Here is a 26,694-nt window from a genome sequence, read left to right as displayed (position 1 = left end):
AACAGCCAATTTATAACCTAAAGATAAAAATATTCATGTCAGCCCAAATTGCTCTTCCTCCTAAACTTTATAAATAGTGAACTTACCTGCTATTACATTACCAGTGTAAGTTCTTTGTCACTGCGCTGACATTTCTACGTGCTACATTTTTAGGTTAAATTATACTCAACTACCTAATACTGAGTGTAACAGTGTTTTCATGTGTGTGAATGTGGGTGCAGGAGTGTGCACAACACACTGGTTTTCCCCCTTGTGAGGAAATGTAAAACTTCTTGGTGTGTTATTTTTCTCCCCACCGTTTGTTCTTTTGATCTGTGTGTACATTATCTCCAGCTCTTTGAATTTCAATTTCACTGTCATGTAAGCTCTTTTCATCACAGCCGACGGTTGCAGCTCTAATAATATTCAACTTTTAGGTCACAGTGGAATGCTAATTAGATTGCTATTTTAATTAATATGTCCCTGCAGGTTTCCATATCAAATCAGTTTTAACACTGTATTGTGCACTTTGAGCCAATAAATTACAATGAATCCCCAAAATAACACCACTTCAAAAAAAGAGGAGGATTTTAAGGTGTACAGGAGCGGCGCTCGTTTGAACTGTGTTTACATAAATTGCTTATTGTTGCTTAATAAACTGCATAATATTAACCACATTGGGATGCGTTTGAAACTGTTTCAATAAGCCATGGTAGATGTGTCTATTTTCCACTAATAAATCCATACATGAACCTGCTCACGAGATAAAAGCCACAACTTAGCTGGTTATTTTCAAGGGCAGTATAGTGTTAAATGTGCTAAAGGGAGGGAGATAAGTGCAGCGGCTAGAATAGTACAGACTGTGTGTGTGTGTGTGTGTGTGTGTGTGTGTGTGTGTGTGTGTGTGTGTGTGTGTGTGTGTGTGTGTGTGCTGCTGGTGGTGGTGGCATTTAAGGGCTTAAAAGTGCTTCACTTTCCATCAGAGTGTCATTTGTCTGTCAGCACTTCTGTGTGTGTGTGTGTGTGTGTGTGTGTGTGTGTGTGTGTGTGTGTGTGTGTGTGTGTGTGTGTGTGTGTCACCCTGGATTCTCAAATGGTTGTTCTGTCCTGCAGCTCAGGGTGTCCCATTCATCATGTTGAGAGGAAACGGAGAGGCCTGGGATATGAGCACTGCTTTATTCCTCTCATAATCAAAGGTCATATTGGAGTCCAGTGTTCAAATTGCTTTACCTCACTGAAAAGACAGACACACACACACACAGAAACACATACAAATTAGTCGTTATGCCAATGATACCATGCCAAATATGCTCTGCATTTTCCAAAACAATCTGGTGTAACACCTGCACAGTGACCTCTAAGTATAATTTCATCTTTAAATCTCCATATGCATCGTTCTAACTTTATTGTTATAACTCTGAACTGTTATGATTAAAGGTTTTCATCCAACAATGTGTACTTCAATTATGTTTTTACTAAATTCAAATTCTTTCTGAGACACATGCTTGCTGCACAACCTCTTTAAGAACACGAGACCCAGTGCTGCTTTTGCACACTAACCAAAATTTATATTCATGGATGAGGAGGGTGGAGGGGCTATTTGGATGTTTATTATACTTTAAAATGAAGTAATCCGCATTTCGCTGCCTGCGAGGTAATTAATGTGGGGAAATCTTGAATTAAAGATGTAAATCCTGACACTTTGGCAGGGGGGCCGGTAAGGGACAGTGGTCTCCAAGGTCTAGATTATTCTTAGCGTATACCAATTAACACCATGTATCTTCTTTTATGTTCACTTCAATTAAGAGCCTTTACAATTTTTAAGTTCTTTTCTTCTCAGTAGTTAGAATGTCAGAGAGACTGATCAAAGGCATTAGCTGCCGTCCGCGCACCATAGGTAATGCTGTTTTGCATAAAGAAATCTGCATATTGCTAAGAAGGTTTTCATTTCATTTTGCATGAATTACAGAACCAGGGATGCTGTAGTAGATGGAGATGGAGAGATATGATTGTACACATGTACCAAAAAAAAAAAAAAAACAGAGAAACCTTTCAACACAGAATTGCCAAACTTTGTGAAATCTTGGAGGATTTTGACTTCAGCATCAAGGTGCCACTGTCGAGATGAAACAGACCAACACCAGTTGAATGCATTACTTCTTTTTTGGTTTGCTGTTGTTGTTCCACCTCATTCGGGTTTTGCAGGACTTCTGTTAAAATCTGTTCCTCACTATTAAGAGTGTTAATAAGTTAAAGCGCGTGCACAGCAACGTTAACACCCAATAACTCCAGCTCCTGAGGTAATCACGCTCTGATTTATGTGGGTGATTTTGGTTCAATTGTCTTACAAGGTTCCGCCTGCTTTCTAGATGACCATCTTTTAATAGGCCTGAAAATCAGGCTGTGTCCAATAGCTTTCCCCTCTATCGGGGATGCTTTTGTTTTTCCTGCTCTTTCATTTCTCTTTCCTTTGCATTACCTAGTTTTTACCCTGTCTAATAATAAATCACATAACATACATTGCACTTTGAGACCTTTCTCATTTTGTTCAAATAATTCAGTAGGACTTTGAGTTTTCGTAGATCTATTTACGTGTCCGTAAGCGCGTGTGTAATCTTTCACCTGTGCACAGCTAGTGCTGAAACTCTGCAAACAGATGCAGGAAGAACAAACAAACAAATAACCTGTTTGCTTGTGATAATCACTGCTACTTAATTCCATTACACTGTCAGCTACCAATAAATCAATGAGCAAATGAACTGACCGGCTATGAGGAATAGCCATCTATTGCTCGTCTGTGTTATTCTATTGATGTTCCACCAACGGCCGTCCTGGAGATATTGAATGCTCTTTAAGCGAAGTGCTGACATCATAATAAAAGGCCACCATGAACTGGCCGGCTGTGTGGTTTGGGAGCTTCAGGCTAAAGAGACGGACGGCCTCTGAAGAAGGAAGAAATGCAATCTTCAAAGTCAATACAAGCAAGTGCTCTATGTGGTCCCATTTACTGCACATAATGAAACTACAAATAGCCTCTTAAACAACGCAAACAAAGCACATACACAAATGGCACTGCAGTCAGAATAATTATACGATAACTGGAATGATAAATTATGTGTTTGGTGGGTTTTTTGACATTAGCATTACCTCTGACTTGTTTTGAAATCTGTCAGCTTAGTTGAAGTCTTTCCTAAACCACATTAAAAAGATCGAAATATGTGGAATATATATTAGAATTGACATCACATAGAGTTTATTTTTAAATGCACTCAAATGCACTTTCACCTCCGTGTGTGCGAATCTGCAACTGACTTTTCTGATGACAGTGTATTTAATCCATTGCTCGTGACATCATAAAAAAAAACGAAGGGCTGGCAAATTCAAACATCAAAACATTAAGTTGGGTGCTGTGTCTGTGCAGCCCTGTGTTTTCATAACCCGAGTGTCTCAAAGCATTATTAACAAAAATCTTTTGCTCAGCCTTGCATTTCTAAGGCCAATAAAAAGCAGCATGAAGAGGCTGCACTGGTGCTGACACAAGGCATACACAGCACAGACAGCCATCTAGTGTTGGAAATGAGCACATGCAGGAATCAAGTAAGGAGGAAAGGCACTTTACTGCATCCTATACGCTATGTTTACACCTCCATTTAGTTTTAAGGGCCACAAATGATGGATATTTTAGTTAGAGCAGACAAAGGGAAAAATATTTCAATGAACTAACAAAGACTGGATTAAGCGCCAAGTTATTTGTTGTGTGTGTCGTCATTACACCCACAAATTGGAAGAAAAACTCTTATGCGCTTTTGTACTCTGCAACCAGGAATGGGAGCTACGCTAATGGTCAGAACTCGTCTTTTCAACCCACACAGAACACAGCGCACCCTGGTTTAGCCTAATAGCAAGCCTACTGCAAGAGCTTAAACTCTCCCATGGATAGAACTGAAATAACAATGCATCAGCTCTTGGAGACTGTGTCCACCTCTTTTGCGAGAAACCTTTCCTTACCGTTACCTTTTACCTCCTCTTTGAATTACAGCAGTACGAAATGGGAATTTGTTAATGTATGCAACCCAAATAAACAAAGATTATAAACAAATGTGTTGCATATTGCTATTGTGTGCATACTGGGAGCATGAATATGGATTTGCTGAGCTTTCAAACAAAGACACAAAGGGAGGCCCAACCTGTTGTCGGCTCAGCCCCTTTTTTTTCCCCTGCTGTGAAATCCCTGCTCCCTTAATAATCACACATCATTATGACAATAGATGTTAGGCAAAACACATAAGCCGCACAAGGAGACAGAAGCAGACAAACGCACATAAATACTGTACTACGCTAAACAGATCGTCACAGACTCCTTCAGCCTTATTCACTTCTTGCATAAAGGCTGAAGGAGATATGTTTATTCGCTCACTCTTCTGGCTGTTGTAAAGGTCTTGGCCCCTGCAGTCGTGCGCACGCAGGCCTGCTCCTGCAGACTTATCATCTAATTGCTTTTCATTGATCCTGTCTGATCAGGTGCCTAATGTTCATCCTTTTCCTGGCGCACTCTCCCGAGCACTTCTGCCAGTCCTAATCTGAGAAGTGTGCATCCTTTCCAATGCTTATAAAACACCCAGGCACAAAAAAACAGTGAGACAACAGAGGATTGTTTTTCATACTGTTGTACCGCATACATCTACAAAGGACTTGTGTGTGTTTATGCGCTGGCAGTACGCGTGCTTTTCTGAAAAGGGATATCTCCTGGCTTTTTGTCAGTTCCCATGCACAGCAGATGAGGACATTTGTGTTCACTTTCCTCTTTTAATTATTTTCAATGTGGATGGGCAGCAAAGTAGAGAGACTGCTTCACCTAAAGACAGGCAAAGAAGTCCGTGTGCCTTGGACGAGAGAGAATACAATAACGCGTCTGTTTATTTTGGATTAGAGACAAAGAGGCTCGTCCTGTAAGGTGAACCAGATCAAGGATTTGGGATAGAAACTTCAAGCTCCTCCTAAAGATTAAATGATGTCAGCATCAGAAGCGAAGGCCAATGTGTGTTGGCAGGCGCTGAGCTGGACTTCTGAGGGATATTATGGTGTGTATGACTATTAATGTACAACAGCAAACGCTGAATAGGTTTTTTCAGCTTTTTTTTGTTGTTGTAATAATCCAAACCTGGACCGCAGCCACGAGCCCACTAAAACACACATGCACCGAATTCATCCGTCTTAGAGGAGATGTATCGCAGCTTTGGTTTAATATGCAGGCCAGTTCTTGGTGGTATCAGATCAATCGAGAGTTTTAAGTTAGACACAGCCAGTGAGGCAGACAAATGAGACCATCTTTGGCGCACATTAAGAGAACACTTTTCTTCCCCTTAACATCACAGTTATTGCTTTTTCTGAAGGAGGCATTGAGTAAGACTCAACTGTCTTGTGATGCCCATTAAAAATATTAACTTTAAAGGTGGAGAGTTTTTTCCCCTCCAGATTGTAGGTTTGGGTTATTTTGAAAGTAATAGCCTAATTAAAGTAACTTAATGTATTGTTATACTCGCATGTCTCTGAAAAGATCTGAAATAATAACCTTGACTGCTTAGAGAAACTAAATCTGCTGTTAATACTTGCCATTTTTCCAAGAATAATCTAATGTGATTTAATGATACAAAACAGCAGCACATTTCACCCACTTGGCTCAACTCTTGCTTATATTTTCCATCTTCTTGGTCTTTTTTGATGTAAGGGGACAGGACACAACATTTAAGTGTGATTTATCATTTAAAAAAGTCAACTAAGCACTCTTACTCTACTGCATGGCCCAAAAACAGCCCACCTACATTCCAGTTTACCGTGAAGCAAGATTCAAGACACTGATCTATTTACCTCGCTTTGTGTGCACCCTAACTGTGCCATATATATGTATAGTATAAGGAGGCAATCATCTCTTCTGTTACAGACCCCCTTTGAGCCTTTCCCTGCCTTCTCCCGTGCATTATTCAGTCTTTTCCTGAAGTAACAGCCGCCCTCTACACGCAGACAAGTCGACCACTAACACACCACACTAATGTGATGTAAAAATGAATGATGAAATTCAAGCAGGCCAAATGAAAGAGAAACTTACGTGTGTTTGCCTGTGTATATGTGTGTGCCCGTGCATGAGCAAATGCTGGCTCTGGTGTAAGCCTATGTGTGCATGTGTGTGTTCAAAGGTGAGGCCTTGGGTGATGGAGAATAGGATTCTCTTACCTCCTATAAGTACAGAGGAGGATAAAAGCCAGATGTAATGACCTTGGTATAATGAAGGCCTTGCTGATTTCCATGATTTTCTTGCTTTCATGCCACGAATTTGCTTGTTCCATAGGAGGGGCAAGAAGGGAAAAGACTGAGCTCTGTCTGGCCAAACATTAGCGACCAACAACATCAGCCCAGAATCGAACACGAACTCTCGTTCCCATGTTCAAGCCATTATTGAAACGATTACTATCTCGAAGCAAATTAATAGATGAAACACATTTTTCTTAATGGGCTGGTGTTTTACTTTTTTTTTGTTTTTTCTAGGTGACCAATTTACTTGCAATTTTCTTAATTTGTAAAGTTATTTAGAAAGTGATGTAATGCTTGCTTCTTTTTATCTTGAAAGCAAAGGCAGCATGTTGTCTAGGGCTGCTCAGTGCAGCTAATATGGCACAACGAAATGAAAGGCTTCAAAAGAGCTTTTCCACTTGGAGCTGATGTAGTGCTGTGGCCGACCTCCAAATATGATTAGACTGCAGTAAACACAACAATAGCAAACAATAAACAACTGGTAATTGGTGTGATCCTCTGTTCCAACAAAATCTTCCTTGATTTGCTATGAATTATGAGCATTAATGTGTCTGCTCACCATGCCCCTCTGAGGATATCAAAAAGCTCCCGCTCCGTCTTGATGGGCCTGTCTCATTAAAGGAGAAATGGAGGCCAATGTGAGAAACTGATGTACGGTGCATTCAGCAGAATAACTGGCATGAACTCACCTCTGATTCATGCTGTCTGTGTGCCTCATATAAGATCATTACACTTGAGTGAATTGTTTGTGTATGTATCAGTGTCTGCTTAGAAAGCAAGTGAGAGGAGTACAGCCCTAACACATCCCAAGTGAAGTGCACCCTCTACAGGCAACTGTTACACATTTTACATCCTTGTATAGCATCTGCAGAACTAGACTGAAGAAAATTTGCAAAGCATTTCACCTGAGAAACAACATATAGTATACCAAGTTGATTAGACACACTATATACGACTCCATTAAATATATCTATATATCTGTCGACTCTCTTTGGTATGCTCAAAACCAGGTTTTCCTGCTTAAGCTTTGCAACTCCATACATGCACCTCTTTCATTAATATGTGATGAGAGAGAAAATCTCCAAAGGCCCCAATAGGCAGATGCATTGTTTCTCTTTTAAAGTCATCTCAGATGGAAGGAGTGAACTTCAGAGCCTCAGTGAAGTGTCTAATGAAAGAAGTCTCCTCCTCCGCGGCTCCATTTCGCACAGCATATTAGGAATCTAAATGTTGACTGAAGACAGTTTGATTCTGCGTCTGTGATTTTCTTAAGGAATAAAAACAGCGTTGCGTGTTTACAGTGTAGCCATGAAAGAGCTACGAGAAGGCTCATCACTACCCGATGCCATTTTGGGAGGCGGAACGTGAGGTTCATACCACAGTTCATTTGAAAGCCATATCAAACAGAGGATTGTTTAAGACCAAGATCAAAGCAATTTCTGCTCAAAAAATATCACTAGACTATAGAAACATCCTTGTAAAATTTCTGCTTTATGCTAACAATTATTTCAGCAGTGTCTGGAAATAAAACAAACACAGTGCACAATGGGCAGAGGCATATAAAAATGACATTTCAGGACTGTTGTGGTAACTCGTGTACCTTGTTTTGTATTACATGCCACAGGAATCTGAGAGTTTAAATCACCCTGTCAGCCAGAGTTTCATCACTTGCTGTACAACAACAACAGCAAAAAAATAAATAAAGATTCTTAAAAATAATCTAATAAAGGCTAGTGAGGATGGGAGCAACTTTCTGATTATATTAATGCACTTCAGAATAGAAACTTTGTGCTTAAAATATTTCCAGCTAAGTGGGTTCCTGAGTAGTTCCTGCATTTAAACAGTTGCAACAACAGGCACTGTGATCATTAATCTGCTCGTAAAAATAGTTTTGATTTAAATCTAATGATTAATCACGTCAATACTACTCCTACACTGATTTACATTCATTATAGTCCACCATGTAATTTATATATACAATTATTTGGACTTTTAATAAGACCTCTAACATTAAAAAATGTAAATCTACTCTTCTAAAATGTTAAAAGTCCCATCGACAGGCAGAGAGGTTGAAATGTGTTTTTCCAGCACTAACACTGGCTCTTGGTTCAGTAGGATTGTATGTTTTTAACTAAAGCAAGTACACTTGTGTTTTCTACGGAGCGCAGATAAAAGAAGGAGATGCCTGGGAAAGATAAAACCATATATGTTGCTCTAAATGTTGAGATATTGAAAAGAAGCAGCGTCTGTATCAGCATTAGTTTTTACGCATCTACTGCTTACTTTTACTCCTGTTACTCCAAGCTTAAAATCATTTCTTATGCAGTTTGCTGTTTTCTGCAGCACACATTTGACAATATATGTTGAAGCAAAGTCTGCTCGTGTGTCGCTGAGGAGAACAGTGCCACAATGAGTTATATTAAAAGTTAAAACAACATACGCATAAATTGCAGCTGAACAAATAGTTTAACTACATAATGAAATACAGTTTTTAAGAAAGCACTTTCTACTAGTTTCTGTTGTGTTTGCAAAACGACTGGGGAATAATATCACCGTAACTTAACAGTAACTGCATATTATTTCCATTTCACAATCAAAATCTTTTCAACTCGCTGTTATCATGTACTTATTTAGTTGTTATATATTCAAAGTCATAAAACAGAAAAGAAAATATTACATTGCTATTCCACATATCTTCTGGGAAATATGTTAAAACTATTTGGGTCATTTTGTCAAATTTCAAGCAGATGGAGAAGTCATTTGTTTGTCTGATTGGGCCTTGTTCTTATCTCTGCCTTGTACAAAAATGTACCAAATGAGCTGGTTTAAAACAAATGTGCAACAGAGGTTAAGACCACTTAGAAGCAATTGAGACAAAGGTGGCAACGTTGCTCACAAATTTGTCACTGTCTTGACTTTGCGTTGTAAACGTCCCTACTGAATGAAAGCCAAAGTCAAAGGTGAAGATGTTTGGATTGGTATCAGATCCTGTAAGATGTTCAAGAAAAAACAGCTTGAGAGAACTATCAGATTTTCTTTGAGTGTAAGTAAAAGCACTGTAGACACTGTTGTCCGTCTACAGTATGTTTTAAAGCCATTTTTACACTTTTACACAACAAAAGTTACCCGTACATTACTTATTAAAGACTGCTCTCCTTCTATGTAAGTAATTTATGTGAAACTTCAGCCACAAAAAAATCTCACATTGCAATCTGGATCTTTTAAATGAAGAGAAAAGAGTAGTAGCTAAACGTACCAATGTCAAACAAACTTAAACCTTAAAATAACCATGGCCCATTGCCTTTTCTAGTATGTGAGTACGGTATGGTCCAAATATTTCTCTACAGCACATAACTACAACACAACACTTTTAACTTTATTCACTCCCCTTATTAGAGCAGATTGCTTATCGTCTACTTCACAGAGCGCCCATATAGCATAGCTGACAGCAGTAAGGGCGAGCTGCACACATAAACCCCTCACTAACACTTTCCTACGCTAACCAGCTGTCCCCCTGTGGTTTCAGACTCGGCCAAACCTTTGAAATGTCCTTCAAGGCGTGAAAAAACAACATGCACACTGCTTTGGGTAAAATCCTATTTGTACACTATAATTACACTTTGAAAAGTTGCAAAGTCTAAAGTTTCAAGACCTTGACTTTTTCTCTTCTCATTTCGGATATTGATTGGGCTCTAAAACACATGTAAGGTTCGCTGCTCTACAGAACAAAGAGGTTTCTCATTACGTGCCGCGCCTCAGACAACTTTGGATGTTTCAGATTTGATTTACTCGTGTTATCAAGGGAAGCAATCAGAGGAATTCAGTCGATATTTTTCACAACTGTGGAACCGCCGTTAATGCGCTCTTAAAAACAAAGCTACAGGCACTTTGAATGTTCTTATTAACGAGATAGAGGTTTGGAGTGATAGGTGTCCCCAAGGTCTTTCATGCCGAAAAGAAAGAGAAACATCAGTAAAGCCTGTCAGCATACCACTGCGGTATGGGTTCCATCAAAAAGTAACTTTTTAAAAATTCTAAATCACCTTGGAAAATACATCCGTCATGTCAGAAGTCATAAAGCTCCAGTGAAGTAAATTAAAGTCATTAGAAACAAATAATTACACACAGCGCATATGCCAAAAAAACTGGTGTTTAGAAAAAATGTTTACAGGCATAATCAGTCAATGCCAAAAGAGAAAGATTAGTCCAGACAAAATTTGTTCTGTTGGCTGCATAATAAACATAATTACCCAGCAACATTGTTTTCACAGAAACAAACAATAACCAACATGTTAGTTTTGGCTGCAGTGCTTGTGTAAATGAGAAGAATTCCACGTGAAATTGGTGTACCATTAGTACCGACCCTGTGATCATGAAATCAGTTTTACTAATGTAGACAAGACTCAAGTACAAAAAAACCAAACCATTAAATCAGTGGTTGAAGCCTGGGTCTTGGGTCTGTTATAAAGCATGCCTTTCTGATGAAAAAAAAAATACTCCACTGTGCTTTCTTTTATTGCAGGTGTCATATATGGTATCAATAATCTAAACTGACCTTTTCCTGTGTTGCTTGTTTTCTATGCTGGGGGATGCAATGAGGGAGCCAGATGTCTGGGGCCACTCCTCCGCACAGTAATCAATAAGTATGTCCAGCTCCATATACAGCAGGTGCTCAGTCCAGCTGCTTTGAGTAGACAGAGTGAAATTGGACACACATGCATCATTGTTATTCATGCACAGTCGGAATCAGGTTTGTACGATGCTAAACTGGACACACAGGACTAGTTTCATGGAAATGAGTAGTGCACTGATGAACAGCTCTCGCTGGACATCATACAAACATATCAATACATATCATCAACATACATTATCAAAGGGAATGTAGATGTACAGGTTAAATGAGAAAAAGACTGAATGAACGCCTGTATTAAATTAGTGTCTCAAGATGCACAAGCAATAATAGCAACCTCATACAATTTATACTAATCCACAATATATCGTAAACTTACTATGTATTATATTACATGCTTATATATTTTTTATCACTATAATACTACATACTACAGTCATAAAAATGAACTTATTAAACTTAGGAGATGAAATCATTGGACGTTAATAAGTCCAAGTCGACGGGCTACGGCCTAGTTTCTTTGAAAACACTTCTAATACTTACTGAGACAGACTTGGCAGTAAGGCTTTTGTTGTTACTTATAAATGAGAATACTACAGTGTTAGAATAGGCTTATGTAGCGGGGGAAATAGAACCATTATATGAGAAATACTTCCACACTTCTAAATTTTAACAGGTGTGCGTCAGCTCAAGTGCTTACTGACTCCGCGGAGAGTGGACGATCTCGCGATAACGCTGTGTGGTTACCAGGGGAACGAGAGCCTGAAAAGTTGTTCCTGTCTGCTGTGTTTTCTCCCAGTGAAATGAATGTCACCGGATTTTCGATGGTGCTTTTATTTTTGACTGTTAGCCGAACGTACGCTGAGTATCATCGCTTATGAAGGAAATGTAGAGTCATATTAACGTGTTTTGCATTGCTGTCCATTCACGGCAAGGTGGGTGCATTTATTGGCTAGTTGGCGCTAGCTGCTAAAGCTATAGTAGCTAAACCTGTTGTAGTCCCCGTTCTTCCATAGAAGGATAGGTTTAATTAACAGAAGCTTTTGAAATGTTTACTTTATGCAGCCGTTTTTGACGTGTGGTGGATTAAAATTGGCTGGAAACATTATTGAAGTCATATGGGTTTTCCACTTTCGCCTATGGGCTAAAGCATTGACGCTTCGCGCTAAATTTCAATAACATGAGTGAGTGTTGGTTTGTACTCAAAGCAAGGGCTACTGCTCGTGTCATGTTTTTTTGCTCAGTGACCTACTCAGCGCCGCTGCTCTGACAGTTTCGTGTCATCTATGGACGTTGTGTGGGAGGCAGATATTGGTGGTGTGAGTTTAAAGATGCTTTTAATTCTTCGCAGGTACGGTCATCAGAGGAAGCTTTAGACGACATTGCCCAAAATGCCGTCACCACAAGTTCTCCAGCCGGTTCTTAAAATGAAAGTAGACGAGCTATTTCTCAACTGGTTGAGTGATCCTACAACTCAGTCAATACTCAAAAATTATCTTGATCTAATCAAAAGTGGACAGCCTATTCAATTAGGTACTGGGGACGCTCCTGATAAAAGGTCGTTAAGCTTCAATGAAAACAACAATGTGGCATCACAGAAGAACCTGGCAGAGAAGAGGCCTGCTCCCTTAAGTACACCTTTCGGCACCCCATCTACCAGTACCCTGCCTTCCCGAAGTAGCAGTAACACCAGAATGACTGGACCAAGTGGAAGAGTACTACGGAGATCTCTCAGCACAAAGAAGGTAAACTGTGTATTCGAACAATAACTCCAAAAAATATTTTCCATGTTTTTTAGTAAGCATTTAACTAATTGTTGAAAAATTTAGCCAAAAGGTCTTAAGGTGCCACAGGAAAAAATCCACAAACATACTAAGATCCACTAAACAAGGAGTTCTGCATTGTGCCAGCTGTAGACAGTTTTTGATTTACTAGTATGAAAAACAAGGTGTGCCACCCTGTTCTTTTTCTTCCTGAAACCACCTTGAGGTACTTGAGGGTGTGTTGCACAATGATTTGAATATTTTAAACTCTTTGCATACTGATAGTAAACATGTATTTAAAAGTCGAAAGGGGAACCTCTCTTTGCTTTCTGGTAAGCCAACTATAAAGCAATCCTGGCTTGGCATTTTTTTACACAACAGCTTATCAGTCTGGTAAGTTTATCTTTATAGTTTTAATGCACTTATTTGTATGTTTAACTGGCAGTTTATCTGCATATCTTTTTAGTATTGTGCAATCCATACAGTAACCTGAAATTAAATCCATATTTGCACATTTAAACCAAGGTTTTCGTGGCACAGAATGGGCCTTTTGGTGGGGCAGCAGCAAAGCGAGTATGATGTGGAACAGGAAATGCAGTCTCTATGTGTCACCTTATTTGATAGAAAACTATGGGTTTTCTTGTTATTTCTGACCATTTTAGGATCAAATAATGTTTATCTGGCTCATTAAACTCTAATTAATTAAACTAGCTGAAATCATAAACTGTTGATTTTCCAGTCAGTAATGACCCGAACAACTGCTATGCTATTGTGAGTTAAATGAATGACGTACAAACTTAATGTACTTGCAAAAAGGACATGTCTGAGCTTGAAATTCTGGGTCAGTGTTAAAAATGCTAATTTAGCCAAAAGTGGTAGAGTTTTTGGGGCCTTTTTTGTTGTTGTTATTGTTTAGTTTTCCTTTTTGCAACATGGAAACAAGGGAGAAAAAAGAAACTTCCCTCTTCATCACACTTTATTAAACAAGATCTAAAACAACTTTTAACCAGTGCAACACTGATGCAACACACTAGATAAACATTGGCTTCTGCCACTGATAATTTACTTTAGCATCGAAATATCTCACATGAAAAGTTCGTAAACATTAATGTTATCCTCCTCCTAGTTACTTTTTTCCAATCTAAAAAAAAAATTCTGTTTTAGTCATAAGTTGAGCTTTGTCATACAAAGCATACATGTCCCGTTTAATGCTACTTCTAAATGGACATAGTGTGGATTTCACTTATATTTGCTTAACATCTGTCTTTGCAATGTTTTTTTTGTAATTCTTTTTTAAATTCTGTATTAACACTGATTTAATTGTCAAGTTTCCCTTACTTGTATGTTCTGGGATCTCTGTTTGCTCTCACTGGCCACAAGAGGATGCTGAGTGACCTACAGCATCAAAGACATTTAGAGGCTGTCCACTCTACCCAGTCACAGTGGAGCCTTCTTGTCTGTAGGCGTATGTAGTGATTATTAGTCAAATACTTTCCAAATGTTCAGGCCTCACCCATGAATTAGTGTGGTATGAGAAGTGGGAGTGTCTGAACCTAGCCTGTCCCTGGCACTCTGGTTACTTCTTTCAGTCTGTGTGCTGTACTTCTTACTGTGCTGGGTCCAAGGTGCTTTGCTTTGGATTGTTTAGATTATGGCCTAAAAACAATCTACACAAAATAGTTAGCTGCCCGTAAATATTTTGTATATCTGCTCAAGGACTCATAATCTGTTAGGATGAGAAGTGCAACGTGAAAGCCTAGAGTAGTGATAGATTGTGGACATTAGTGCATGTGATGACAGTGAGACAGCCTGAGACAGCTGGAGGCATACGGTCCTCAGGACCCCACCTCCTACATGTTAGTGACATGCTAAAGAGGTGCATGAGGAGATCTTCAAGTAGACATGTAAAATAACAGAGCAGGAGAATGAGATCTAATGTTTGTTTCAACTTACATGTTTATATATTAGAAACATGACTAGCAGGACCAGTTGTAGCACTAGTGGTAGTATGTTATAAAATAAATAACTATGCTTAACTATGGTCTTACAACTTACTGCACAGCCTTATAGGCACAGATAAACAGCGTATTTCAATAGAGGACAATAAAATGAAATTAACTAATTAAATGTCCATCAGTTTTATCTATTATAAATTTTGGGGTTGAGGTAAAACCTCATTCTTCATAGCTATAGTTGATTATTTAATAGCCTGACCACAAGAGGAAGTGTGGATTGTAGAGTCACTCTTTGAAACTAGAGTAATCGATTATCTTTAACTGTCTATCAGGGGCTTTCTTTGTTTCTGTTCTTTATCTTGAGCCTTAATCATTTGAACAGTTGGAGGGTTGAATCTAAACTTCTGGATATTTGCATACATACACACACGCACTCTCACACACCACTGTGAAATTTGCCCGCTAATGCCCTCTCTCCGCTGATCAATCAGTTATAAGGCAACTGCTGGGCAGTTTGTATATTCTGCTGTGATGTGTCATGGCATGTGGTCACACTGTGTCACTCAATATTAGAGGGATTGTGAGGGTGAATAAATGCAATACTTCTATTTTAAGACAACAAAATGAATTCCTGCATACAGATGCATTCTTCAAAGGATTACTAAAAAATTCGATTTATGTCACACTGATGCAGCCTGGAACAGCTGGTCTGACTTTGACATCAGACACTGATATAGATAGCCTTGGTTCCCTTGTGCTGGCATTGGATACCCAGAACTCTGCCAGTGAGATGAGGTGTGGCAGCACATTCATCTTCTGCGTAATTTCCTTTGAAACTGCTTCCATTAGATGCTGCTCATTGTCAGGATATGTAGTCGCAGGTCTTTTATTTACACTATGTACAGTAAATATCAGCTCTCCCGTGAATGCTTGGCTTTCAGAGCTGCTGTGTAGCTCAACACGTAAAATCACTTCAGTGTTAGGAGTCCAATTGGTCAAACAGTGAGTTATTGAAATATAGGGCAGTGAGAGCACATTGCATTTGAGGGTTTCACTTTTTTTTCTGTTCTCCGCATCTGCATTTGGTATATCGTGCATTTCTTAAGACATCTTTTTAAAACATGCTTGGTTGCACTCAGCAACATAGAAGCTATTTGAAGCAGGGGGTCTGGGGTCACGTTATCAGTTGTCTGACCTGTCAGAGAGCACCAGGTGTTAAAGTGTTTCCCGCAAGTGCTATTATTTTGGAGTCTCAGTCATTTGTGCGTCAACGTTGTACAATAGCAAATGTTGTTTTTAACTAGTACTGTGAGCTTTCTGTAAAACTACAGGATGCATTGAAAGCATATTTCTTCAGTGGTGGCATCTCCTACTTTCATGAGATTTGAATATCTTGATAAAAAGTGTAATTGTTTGACATATTATTTCCTATTACCTAGTTATGCCATTAATGTCAAAAAAGTACGGTACATCAACATTTTATCATCCTGCTTAAATATCTTATGGTGCCAATAGAAGAAAAAAACTTTACAAACTTCATTTACAACCTAATCTTTAAACAAACAGACTGCAGTGCTGTTATACAAGTACCGGTGTGCCTGTGTCTCAGCTACAGCTTCTTCCTTTGCTCTACTTCTTGTTCATATTGGTTACATTGATTTTCATTCAAATATCTAGGTTAGACTGCTATGACATTTGTTACTCACATCATGTTCTGTCTGTGACCACTGTGTTATCAGTTACTCAGTTGAATGTCTGACAAATATTCACATGTATCCCAAATCCCCATCATAGATGGTCTAACTCAAATCCCAGTTGTGGGGATTTGAGTTAGAGCTTTCTGGATTTCACTGCAACACTGGCTTTGTTCTCATTCTGTGAACAAGCTGTGGCTCTACCAAAGGGTTGTGATGGTTTAAGTCGCCACTGATTGGATGTAGAAATCATGTCACTCTCAGATAGGATTGGTGGGTTTGGTCTCTTGAATATCATAGTTGTAGAGTATGAGTCTGCTGAAGCCCATCTAAAATCCACCTTCATCTTGCCATCTGAGTGCTTGAAATGCTAACACGTAGATCTGCCAGAGGTCTCTAACAGTGAACAGTGTGTTTCATAATCTCATCTGTAATTCGGTTAAGTCAACATGACTTAACATATTGTTGTGTACAAATCAGATTTCACAGTTTAGAGATTGGACACATTATGGGGTCAGCTTGAGTTTTCCTGCTTTTCTGTTTACTAAGTGACCCATCAGCCCGGGGATGTTTAGCAGCTTGTCTGTAAGATAGTTGCCTCTCAAGGTGCTGTTCAGACAACTTTCCTGGAGTGGCCCTAAGATGATTTAGTTTGTTATAGCGCCTGCTGGAGCTCGTCTTATCTAGTTAATTAAAAAGCACAAACTTTATACAGAACCTGTGCACCATCACTTCTCACACCCATGGGGTTATTTTTACATGTGTAAAACAACACATTGTTATCCCTGCTGTGTCGTGATGGCTCTGTTTATGGAACAGACTTCACATTTTGTTTGCTTGTGCAAAAATAGACTGAACAGTAGATGAGAGTTCAAGCTTGAATCTGGTCAAGGGTTTGTTGGGGTGTTTTTGTTTTGTTTCTTTTGGTTGTGCTTTCCTTTCTACGTTTCATTTGTATTGAGAGCATCAGCAAAAGGCAGCTGATGTGAAATGAATGTATACAAACAGCTTATCAAGCAGCAGCAGCATCCTGTAGGGAAGACGCCAGGGACTGGGACTGAGCAGAAACCAGTGGAAAACTGTGGAGTCCTGTCATCTAAAAATACAGTGGGTGTGCTTTTAGTTTCTATGGACAATGCCATTAACAGATACAGGTTTATTTACATAGTCTTCTGATGCGGACATTTCTATGACATTTCTGTTTGATTAGCTACTTGCATGAGAAGGTGTTTAGGCGTTGGGCTTTGCCCTGTCTACAATCTCTGCAGTCAACGCAACTCTACAGCTGTTAGATCAGTGCGTTTATGGAGAATTGATGTAATTGCTGTCATTTCAGGATAACAGCAATCGGAAGTAGATGTTTGTTTGAGGACTAAAGATACACTCATGTTTTTCCAGATCTAGTTTCTTGGATTGCCCAAACAGTGCTTGGTGGTGCTTTTAATAGGCACGGACTGGTTCGGTCATCAGTCTTTGAATTTGGCATGTCCCGTTGCCTCACTCTGTTGCCCATCAACTATAATAAGATGTGGAATGGCTGGCAGCCTAAGCTTGCGAAGGGAAGGCAAAACAAAAACCACCAGAAGACAGCATGCAGAACGTATGGGGAAAATGTATGGCTGTCTAGATATGATCTGATGAGTGGACCCTTGTTTTCTGTCATTAAATAGTAAATACCCTTCTTATTTACTTTACATACCCATGCATCAGTAGCTTGTTCTGGCTCAATCTCTTTTTGTAATCTATGCTTGGAGGCAAATTTAGTGACAGTAGAAGTAATATGCAGCTTTCATTATATTCCATCACTTCAGGGGTTTATTCTGAATTTTCTCATTAGCACCCTGATGCCTTTTAAAGAATAAGGGGGTCAGTTTCCCAAGTTTTTTGTTTTGTGGAAGCTTTCAGAAGGAAAACCATTTAGCTTGAACAGTGTGACATTGTCATATGGAGATCCATCCTGTAGTTGAACTCTGGCGACTGCTAGCTGCAACAACAGGTCTGTCTCTTTACATAACCTTCAATGAGGACTCAGGAATGCAAACTGGAAAGGGCAGATCCATTGAACCCCCTCCCATCCCACACATACACTAGGTGACTCCCACACACATGCACCCAGTTCTTCCTTATCTCCCCAGCAGCTTTGAGGCAAGGGCTCCCTGACACTGCTGCGTCTGTGTGTGTGCGTGTGCATGTTGGGTAGAGGCTGGGACAGAGCAGCAGGCTGAGCTGAAATTGTGAGACCAGATCTGGAATGGGAGAGAGAGTCACAGTAGCAGCTGCTCTCATGCATTAAGTGGCTCTCACTCAAACGGAGGACAACCACAGGGACATACGCACAGAGAAGCTTCACTGCTTCCACTGCCTTTTAACTTACAGTGGTGACTGCATGGTCAAGGGGATAACGCTGGATTGAGTGTTGTTTATGTTTATGTGTTCCTCGTCCTGTGTGGAGCGAGGATGAGGATGAAGGAGCTATCCCTGCGTCAGGACCCTGACCTGAGGAAGGAGCTGGCTCTGCTGGCACGTGGATGTGACTTTGTTCTGCCCTCTCGGTTTAAGAAGAGGCTGAGAGCCTTCCAGCAAGGACAGGCAGGTGTTTGTGTGAGTGTATGCTGTGTCAAACAGGCTTTGCTGGCCTTTCAGTGAGGGGACAGGTCTATTAATGTTGACTGGTATTTATGGGCTTACTTTCTTGGTATTCAGATGTCACTGTAGCACAATTACTAATTAAAGTACAATAACGGATTAGGCAAATAAAGGCAAAGTAGTAGTTAAGTCTTTTTCTGGGCATATTGTAAACTTTGCTTTCACGCACAGCTGTGTCATGTGAAATATTGTTGTGCAATCAGTTCTTCTTTTTGTTAATGAAGGTATTCTTCATTTGTACGGAGATGTAGGAAATTTAAGCGTACTGGATGGTGTTTCATCTTTTGTGGTATGTTATGCACAGCTGCCTCTCTGTCCTCTTTCAGACCACATCATGGGGAATATGTAAAATGTCATGTGGCTTAGCAGTTGTGCTCAAGAGCTTTGCTAGCGGTTAGCATGAAGTGAGAGAAAGAGGGGACAGTGCGGGGCAGGGCAACGGGAGATGTTTATGTCCTTTTATAGCCATGGCTCACACCAACACAGTTGACAAGAGCGGAGGATCAGCAGCATTCATCATTTATTAGAGTACAACAAAACATTTTCAGACAGTACTAACAGTCATATAAGTAGAAGCTGGCAAGGAAAGATTTACCATCCTGTTATGTTTAGATCTGTAATTTAAGGCCTTTCTAAGCTATTGTTGAATGTTTTATTGTTACAGTCATGATGTTACATGGAGACTTAGTCTAATAAACTTTGGGTAGAATACATGTTTGACCAAAAGAAACAGCAAGATGTTATTTTTGGTGTCTTAACTGAGCAAAGTGTGGGTGTGTTTATGTAGTTATTAGAGGCCTCACAAAATGATTCGGTTAGAGCATTGTTGACTCATTTGAATAGTCTTTGAGAATGACGATTGAGAGCAAAGTATAGTCTGCTCAGGCTGTATTTAGTAACTGGGTTTTTGTTTTGTTTTTTAAATGTAACCTTTATTTATACAGGTAGTCCCATTGAGACTCACTGTCTCATTTACAAGAGAGACCTGTTTCAAACAAACATTAAAATTACAACAATAATAAAATGGCAATAAAATAGCAACAATAAGAAGTAGTCTAATGTTTACACAGTCATTCAAGTTCCTAGTGATGATTTTACAAGGTAATTTGTACGTCTTTTAAAGTCTGCATAGTGATAAGTGCAGCATAACAACTCATTTGGCACTGAGCGCGTTGTCTTTTTATGTGTAAGGCTCATAGCACCGTGTGAGTGACACAGTGGTCATTTTTATCAGTGAGTTTGATATCTTCCTAATATGCCAGCTATTCTCTGTTGGTGTGGTCAGTTGGATTCACTGTGACATTCCTGGACATAATATTATGTCTCCATTGTTAGAATAGAGAATATGTTATTTTCCATAGTCAGGAAACACATGTTTTCATGGTTAAACAAAGCATAAATGAACAAAATAATATTATACAGCACAAGCAACCAAGCTCTGACAATAAAAAATGATGTTTTCTGCCTGGGATCATAGTAATAATAACAGACACAGACGTATGCAAGCTCCAACATAAAGGCAGGTTTTTATATCACTTAGGAAACTGCACAAACACAAGCATCGAAGGTGAATACATTCATTTCAAGCCACTAGCCTCTGCTGTGTTCAGAGTATATCCCTGACTTAATCCTGTTTCAGTTTTGTTTCTTGCCTATAATATCCTGCCAATAAAACAAATAAACTTTATTTGTATAACATTTTTTTCAAGACATAACTCTAAAGTGCTTCGTAGAACAGAATAAAATAGATCACAGTCAATAATAAAGAAGAAAAATACCCACAGCTAAAACAAAAACAAATAAAAAAGGCAGGCTTTCATTTTTCTGTTTTTAAAAAGCTGTTGCTCTCCTTTTGAGGCACACATTCATAACATTGCAGTCCGAAACTCATTTAGTTCCTCAGCTGTGTTTCCCTCCACTAAAGACAACCATAGTGGCCGTAGACGAACAGCACTCGTTTAAGTGATAACACTGTCACTCGTGATTTACTTGGGTACTTGAAAGAGCCATCCATAACATCTGCCATGAACCATGTTTGATAGTGTGCCTCTCCATTTACATGCATTTATTAGGAAGCTTGTAGTAAAATCTTGCAATTATTTTTTTCACTTCTCTTTACATGGATCCTAACATTTAAGATAAAATCTTGAAATTCTGTGTTTTCCTTAAGTGGAAACAAAAGTAGAGCAGTTTTAAAATGACTTATTAAAACACACTTGTTGTTTTAAGTCACCATGTTTACATCTGAATCACAGTGCACAAAGATTGCAAGACTAAATTTAGTATAATACCCTATTGTAGTTGGCCACAGGTAGCCTGTAATCATTATTCAGTACAAACTGCTCATTCTCCATTAAGATTTCAAACAAAACACCCTTTAGACCAATCATTTGACTAATGTAGCACAAGTTGTCCACATCATGACTATAGACTTCTACTATCTGCAGATTGCTATATCCAGTCTAAAGCCCTAAATTCTTAAATCCTTTTGACACTGTTTCATAAATAAATGATTATAAGTTACAAACACTGGTAGATATTATTTATCTTTTAGTGAATTTGTATTGGAGCAAAATGTCAGTCACATGAATAATTGTGATTGCTGAGTAGTCACAACTCTTCCCTGATGGCCTTTGGGCTGCTGAGAGGTATAGTTACATGAATGCCAGCAATGTGTAGAGTTTGTGTTCAGACGAGCCTCGAGCTCATGCTGGAATACTTGAGCTGAGTGGTCTTAGCCTTTGCTAGCATCAGCCGCTAACTGCTTGTTTCTCTGTGTTCATCCCAGGCTCAGGTGAGGACGGAGGAGCCAGTCACCACAGCACTGAGTGAAAGCATTCCCAAGTTTTACTTCCCACAGGGCCGTCCCCAAGCCAACCTTAACATTGACGGCCTCATTTCCAAAATTGAGAAAATATTTTCCCAATTCCCAAATGAAAGAGCCACCATTGAGGATATGGGGCAGGTTGCCAAGGTGAGTAGATAATTTGTAGCATGGAGCTGCCACATAGCAAATTATTTTCATTAGTGCCATTTAGCTCCTGACTGTACGAATGTTTGCTGATGTTTAAAACCTCCTGGAAAAATATTATTTCCGTGACCTTGAAGAAGGTTGGTGATGGTCAGAGGGGAACCTGAGTAAAGAGAGCAATGACAGCTAGGTTTCCTCTGGGAAGTCTTTAAACCGTGAAACACTCATTCTGATTCTGATGTCTTTTCACTATTCATTTCTGCATTAATGGTCACATGTGTTTTGTGGAGTTTGCATTTCTATTTAATCTTTCTCCTCTATCTTCTCTAAATCCTGATCACACACTACCCCGTTTCTTCTGCCACCTTGTCTCCATAGGCCTGTGAGTGTCCCCTCTACTGGAAAGTGCCATTGTTCTGCTCAGCTGGAGGCGACAGGACGGGCTTCGTGTCCGTTCACAAGTTTGTGGCTATGTGGAGAAAGTAAGACAATAGCTTCTCTTATTGTCACTAGACCACTGGTGCATTCACTCACAGCCAAATGGCTTAAACAATCTCCTTTGAACAATGATGACCACTCGCTGGGAATAACATACACTGCTATTATCTCTGCTGTTATTGCATTTTCCTTTTCATTCCTAAACAAAAATCTTTGCCCTCATAAACATCACAAGGGGAAAGACCCTCTGTATACATACAGTGTATAAATGAAAACATCCTTTCAGTGTCTTTCTACGTGAAACTGAAAGGAATACCAAGGGGCTTTTATACTGGTGATTTGCACTGAATGTGGTTGTGTGCAATAGGCATGCTCTTGTATTAATATCTTAAGCCTCCAGAGAACTGGACAGACTTGCCCTTTGACTTTAGCTCATGACTGAGCCATTCTTAGAAGAGGCCACAACAGACACTCCCATTATTTTTGAGTTGCTACCATAACACTCCATGCTTATAATCACCCAGCAGCGATACAGAATCTTAATTTCAGAATGTATTATACTTTCACATAAGCACTTTTTAGTACAACATTGTCAAACTTATGCTTTTGAAGGAATGATAAAACAGACAGAGGCAACTTAACAGCCAAAGTGGGAGTAACCTTGTAACCATCTGTTCTCTCTTTTCTCCTCCAGAACTCTGCTGACCTGTCATGATGACGCTTCTAAATTTGTGCACCTCTTGGCCAAGCCTGGCTGTAATTACCTGGAACAAGATGACTTTATTCCATTCCTGCAGGTACTGGCTGTAGCACACCCAGGGAGAGGGCTGGATTTGGCAGTGTGGGATGGCAAAATAGCATTGGCTTGGGTGGTGCAAACTGGACGTATGTTTTTAGACTGCCCTGCTGAGACTGTGCTTTTTCATGTGGCGGAGGACTAATTCAGCCACCTTACTGTAAGCTTGGAATATAGTGTTATGAGAGAAGAGTCTCCTGATAGAGATGAAAATGTGGCTCATGTTATAAATGCATTATGGTACTAAAATAGTCACAAAAACCTGGACTTATGGTTCATTTATTGTCCTCAAAAGAGAGGTTTAATTGACTGTTTGGAAATTCTTACCATGTGGACCTGCTGTGGCGGCTATTTGTATTCGCATCCCAGCTGACAAGCTGTTGGTGTGCCACACACGCCCCACCCTACACCTGATTCATTTTCATGCTGGCAGAAGTGGCGATCTGAGCTGAACGCCCGTTAGCATACCACCAGAGATGCCTTGTGGCTCACGCCGTTTAATTTGTGTGGTTCCACTCAGCGAATCGCCTTTGACTGTTTTGATGAATGAAAGGTGGATTGCAGTGGAGTAGATTTGACTGTCCCCGCCTGTTTCCTGTGCCCTGTGATTTATGTGTTTCTCTATGATTTAATTTCTCACAGTAAGAGTCAAAGAGGCACGACGACTGCCCTGAAAATAAGGCCTTTTAATTTCATTGCCGCCTTCACATTTATGTCAACAATTCTTTCCTCCAGTAGAAAGATGGGGAGTAGAATAAAGAAGCGACATGAGGGAGTTTCACGGCAAGAATATAGCTGCAGTGTTCACTTGAAATGCAGCACCCTCACTGTGACTTTATGGCGTTAGAAAGGAGAGAAGGTCACTCAGTAAACCTATTCTTTTTGGCCTTCCTAACACTTTGTTGTCAGTTAAAAAGGGCTCAAGCTCATCCCAAAACAAGTTGGACGAGAATTTTAAAAAATTTGTAAATCAAAGAAAATTCTGATTTCCTAAAAAGGAGAATTTCTTTACATAGCACTGTTTATAAACTATAAACACTGGTAGCTACTGATGTGTGAATCAGTTTTGTTCATTTTCATTCCTTCTTTGAAAGTCATGTGCTTTGTATACCTGTAAAGAAAGACAGATGTTGTCTGTCATTTAGCTGGTGCCTGGAAATAACTGCAGAATTTAACTGAGCGTATCTTTTTGTTAGTGCAGAAGGCATAGCGTGTCATCGGGGTGATCTTTATCGCTTGGTTGTTTGTTTATTTTGTTTTTGTTTGGCTTTATAAATCAAGCAGAGTAACATCAAAGTGAGCTGGTTTGTTCTTTATGTTCCCAGGATGTAGTGAACTCACACCCGGGCCTGGCCTTTCTAAAAGAGGCACCAGACTTTCACTCGCGATACATCACAACGGTATGCCTTAATTATACACCACTGCACTTTGTAGTGAAACACGGAAAAGGCATTATCTCAAAGATAAGACTGTCCATTGTTTTTCAGGTGATTCAGAGGGTATTTTACAATGTGAACCGGTCATGGACGGGGAAAATAACATGTTCTGAGCTCAGGAAGAGTAACTTTCTCCAGGTATTTATTCACATACTCTGCATTTTTTTTTAAATTTAAACAGATGTATAATAACCATTTCTCTCAATTTTTTGGACTCTAAAACATCTAATATGTTTTTTTTTCTCTTTTCAAAAAATAATAATGAAATCACATCAATATGGAAATGCATATTAACTTCAATTTTTGGGGGATGGGACTTTATAAACTGTTAAAAGAATCATTTTCAATAGTAACTGGTCTATAATCATAATGAGAGATTTTTCTACTTTCTGCTGGGTAGAACGTGGCGCTGCTGGAGCAAGAAGAGGATGTGAACCAGCTGACAGAGTTCTTCTCCTACGAACATTTCTATGTTATTTACTGCAAGTTCTGGGAGCTGGACACCGATCACGACCTCTACATAGACCAGAAGGACTTAGCAGGACACAATGACCAAGGTGCACAAACACACCCCTGCCTTTTTTAAATCATTAGTTTGGTCAATATAGTTTTTTCTTTATGTCCCATCAACATGTATTTTGTAAAAATGCATACAGAAGATAGAAGAGGAGTGCTCAGCCTCATCAGAACCAAATGAACTCTGCTTAAGTCTTGCTGCCAGTGGCAGCACAGTCAGTAGGCTGAAACTACATAGAACAAAAAAAGGCATTTGTAAATGTTATTGGGTCCGTCCGGGCTTACTCCTCACAAAACAAACACACAGCCAGGAAAAAAAGATTTGTCTTTGACACTTCCTCCCCACACACTCCACACCACATGTTCTTGGTTGATGGTCTGTGAGTGAAGCAGGGGAAATGAGACACGAGATCAATAAGAGAGCAGCATATATACTCGATTCCAATGACGCCAAGTCTGGCACAATTTCTAACACCGTACAGTCGAAATGATGACCAGAGGATTTATAGCATTGTCAAGCTAAAAAAGAGCTGCACTAGCCAGTCTGGATTTACAGACTGTGAGAATGGATTACATGTGTTGTGAAAAAGTTGTATAGTAACTGAAGGAGCTGTTGCCTAAGAGGGAAAAGAGATATTTCTTCCAAACACAGTGGATTGGAAGTGACCCCTTTGTGTATTTGTTTTCCAGCCATTTCACAGAAGATGATTGAGAGAATATTCTCAGGAACAGTAACAAGGTAAATGTAATCAAGTTTAAAAAGATGAAAGTCTTATCTAGTCTCCACTGCCAGCTTTAATACTAGTTTTGTGTGTTTTCCGTCAGGGACAGACGAGTGTATAAGGAGGGGCGGCTGAGTTACGCTGATTTCGTCTGGTTCCTCATCTCTGAGGAAGACAAGAAGACTGACACCAGGTATCTTGACACTCAGCCACATCCTTTTGCTTAGAGGTTTCATCTGCGCTCATGTCTGGCCCCTCCTCTTTCACGTTATCTATGTCTGATTAGCATAGAGTACTGGTTCCGCTGTATGGACCTGGATGGGGACGGGGTGCTCAGCATGTATGAGCTGGAGTACTTCTACGAGGAGCAGTGCCAGAAGCTGGAGGCCATGGCTGTTGAGCCGCTGCCCTTTGAGGACTGCCTCTGCCAAATGCTTGACCTTGTCAAGCCTGAGGTCGAAGGTCAGACCTGTTTTACATTAATACACACTCAGACATTCACATTGTAGTTTGCACGCATGCCACAATCACAGTGGCATGCGTGCACACACATTTTGAAGCCAGGTCATTGATCATTATCTGAGGGGACACTGATAGATGAGAGACAGCTGCTGGTGTTATCCACAGTGTGATAGAAATTCGCTCCATCACTTTGTTTAAGTCACCAAGCAGCACAGCTTACTTAGGTGAAATTAAGTTTATGACCTGAATTGTTTTTTTTAAAAAAAAGTTTTGTTTTCAGATTTCTTCTTTCTTAATTTAATATAATCAAACAGGAAAGTAAACATTAAGTATAGTTTACCTTTTAAAGTATTTATTGTCCAAATAAGCAGTAGGGA

The 26,694-nt window shown here is 39.6% G+C and overlaps 1 protein-coding gene and 1 long non-coding RNA gene across 4 annotated transcripts in view; one reads left to right on the top strand and one right to left on the bottom strand.

Annotated features, from left to right (window-relative positions):
• Positions 1-1,092: 1,092 nt before the first annotated feature.
• On the bottom strand, positions 1,093-11,557 carry LOC146556484 (uncharacterized). The gene is made up of 3 exons (XR_014889021.1): positions 11,462-11,557; positions 10,844-10,972; positions 1,093-1,213 (listed from the first exon to the last, which is right to left on the bottom strand). It is a non-coding gene; the product is annotated as an uncharacterized LOC146556484 (long non-coding RNA).
• A 94-nt stretch (positions 11,558-11,651) lies between these two features.
• ppp2r3b (protein phosphatase 2, regulatory subunit B'', beta) overlaps positions 11,652-26,694 on the top strand; it is an 18,483-nt gene continuing 3,440 nt past the window's right edge. For 2 of the 3 annotated variants that reach the window (XM_085248344.1, XM_085248345.1), the window contains exons 1-11: positions 11,652-11,853; positions 12,270-12,663; positions 21,765-21,950; positions 22,326-22,429; positions 23,080-23,182; positions 24,507-24,581; positions 24,669-24,755; positions 25,018-25,174; positions 25,824-25,872; positions 25,959-26,048; positions 26,142-26,317. In XM_085248344.1, the coding sequence (XP_085104470.1) occupies positions 12,310-12,663; positions 21,765-21,950; positions 22,326-22,429; positions 23,080-23,182; positions 24,507-24,581; positions 24,669-24,755; positions 25,018-25,174; positions 25,824-25,872; positions 25,959-26,048; positions 26,142-26,317 (1,381 nt within the window). In that variant the 5' untranslated portion in view covers positions 11,652-11,853; positions 12,270-12,309. Of the gene's footprint in view, positions 11,854-12,269; positions 12,664-18,477; positions 18,920-21,764; positions 21,951-22,325; positions 22,430-23,079; positions 23,183-24,506; positions 24,582-24,668; positions 24,756-25,017; positions 25,175-25,823; positions 25,873-25,958; positions 26,049-26,141; positions 26,318-26,694 lie in introns of those variants that run through there. The other variant, XM_085248346.1, reaches the window with a different exon arrangement.

This window comes from Mchenga conophoros, linkage group LG16, assembly GCF_057382185.1.
Source record: "Mchenga conophoros isolate Kocher_MC1m ecotype Shallow Benthic linkage group LG16, M_conophoros_male_GT1.1, whole genome shotgun sequence".
Lineage (NCBI taxonomy): Eukaryota > Metazoa > Chordata > Actinopteri > Cichliformes > Cichlidae > Mchenga > Mchenga conophoros.
The sequence above is the reverse complement of the archived record's forward strand: the minus strand, read 5'-3'. Positions and strand labels throughout refer to the sequence as shown.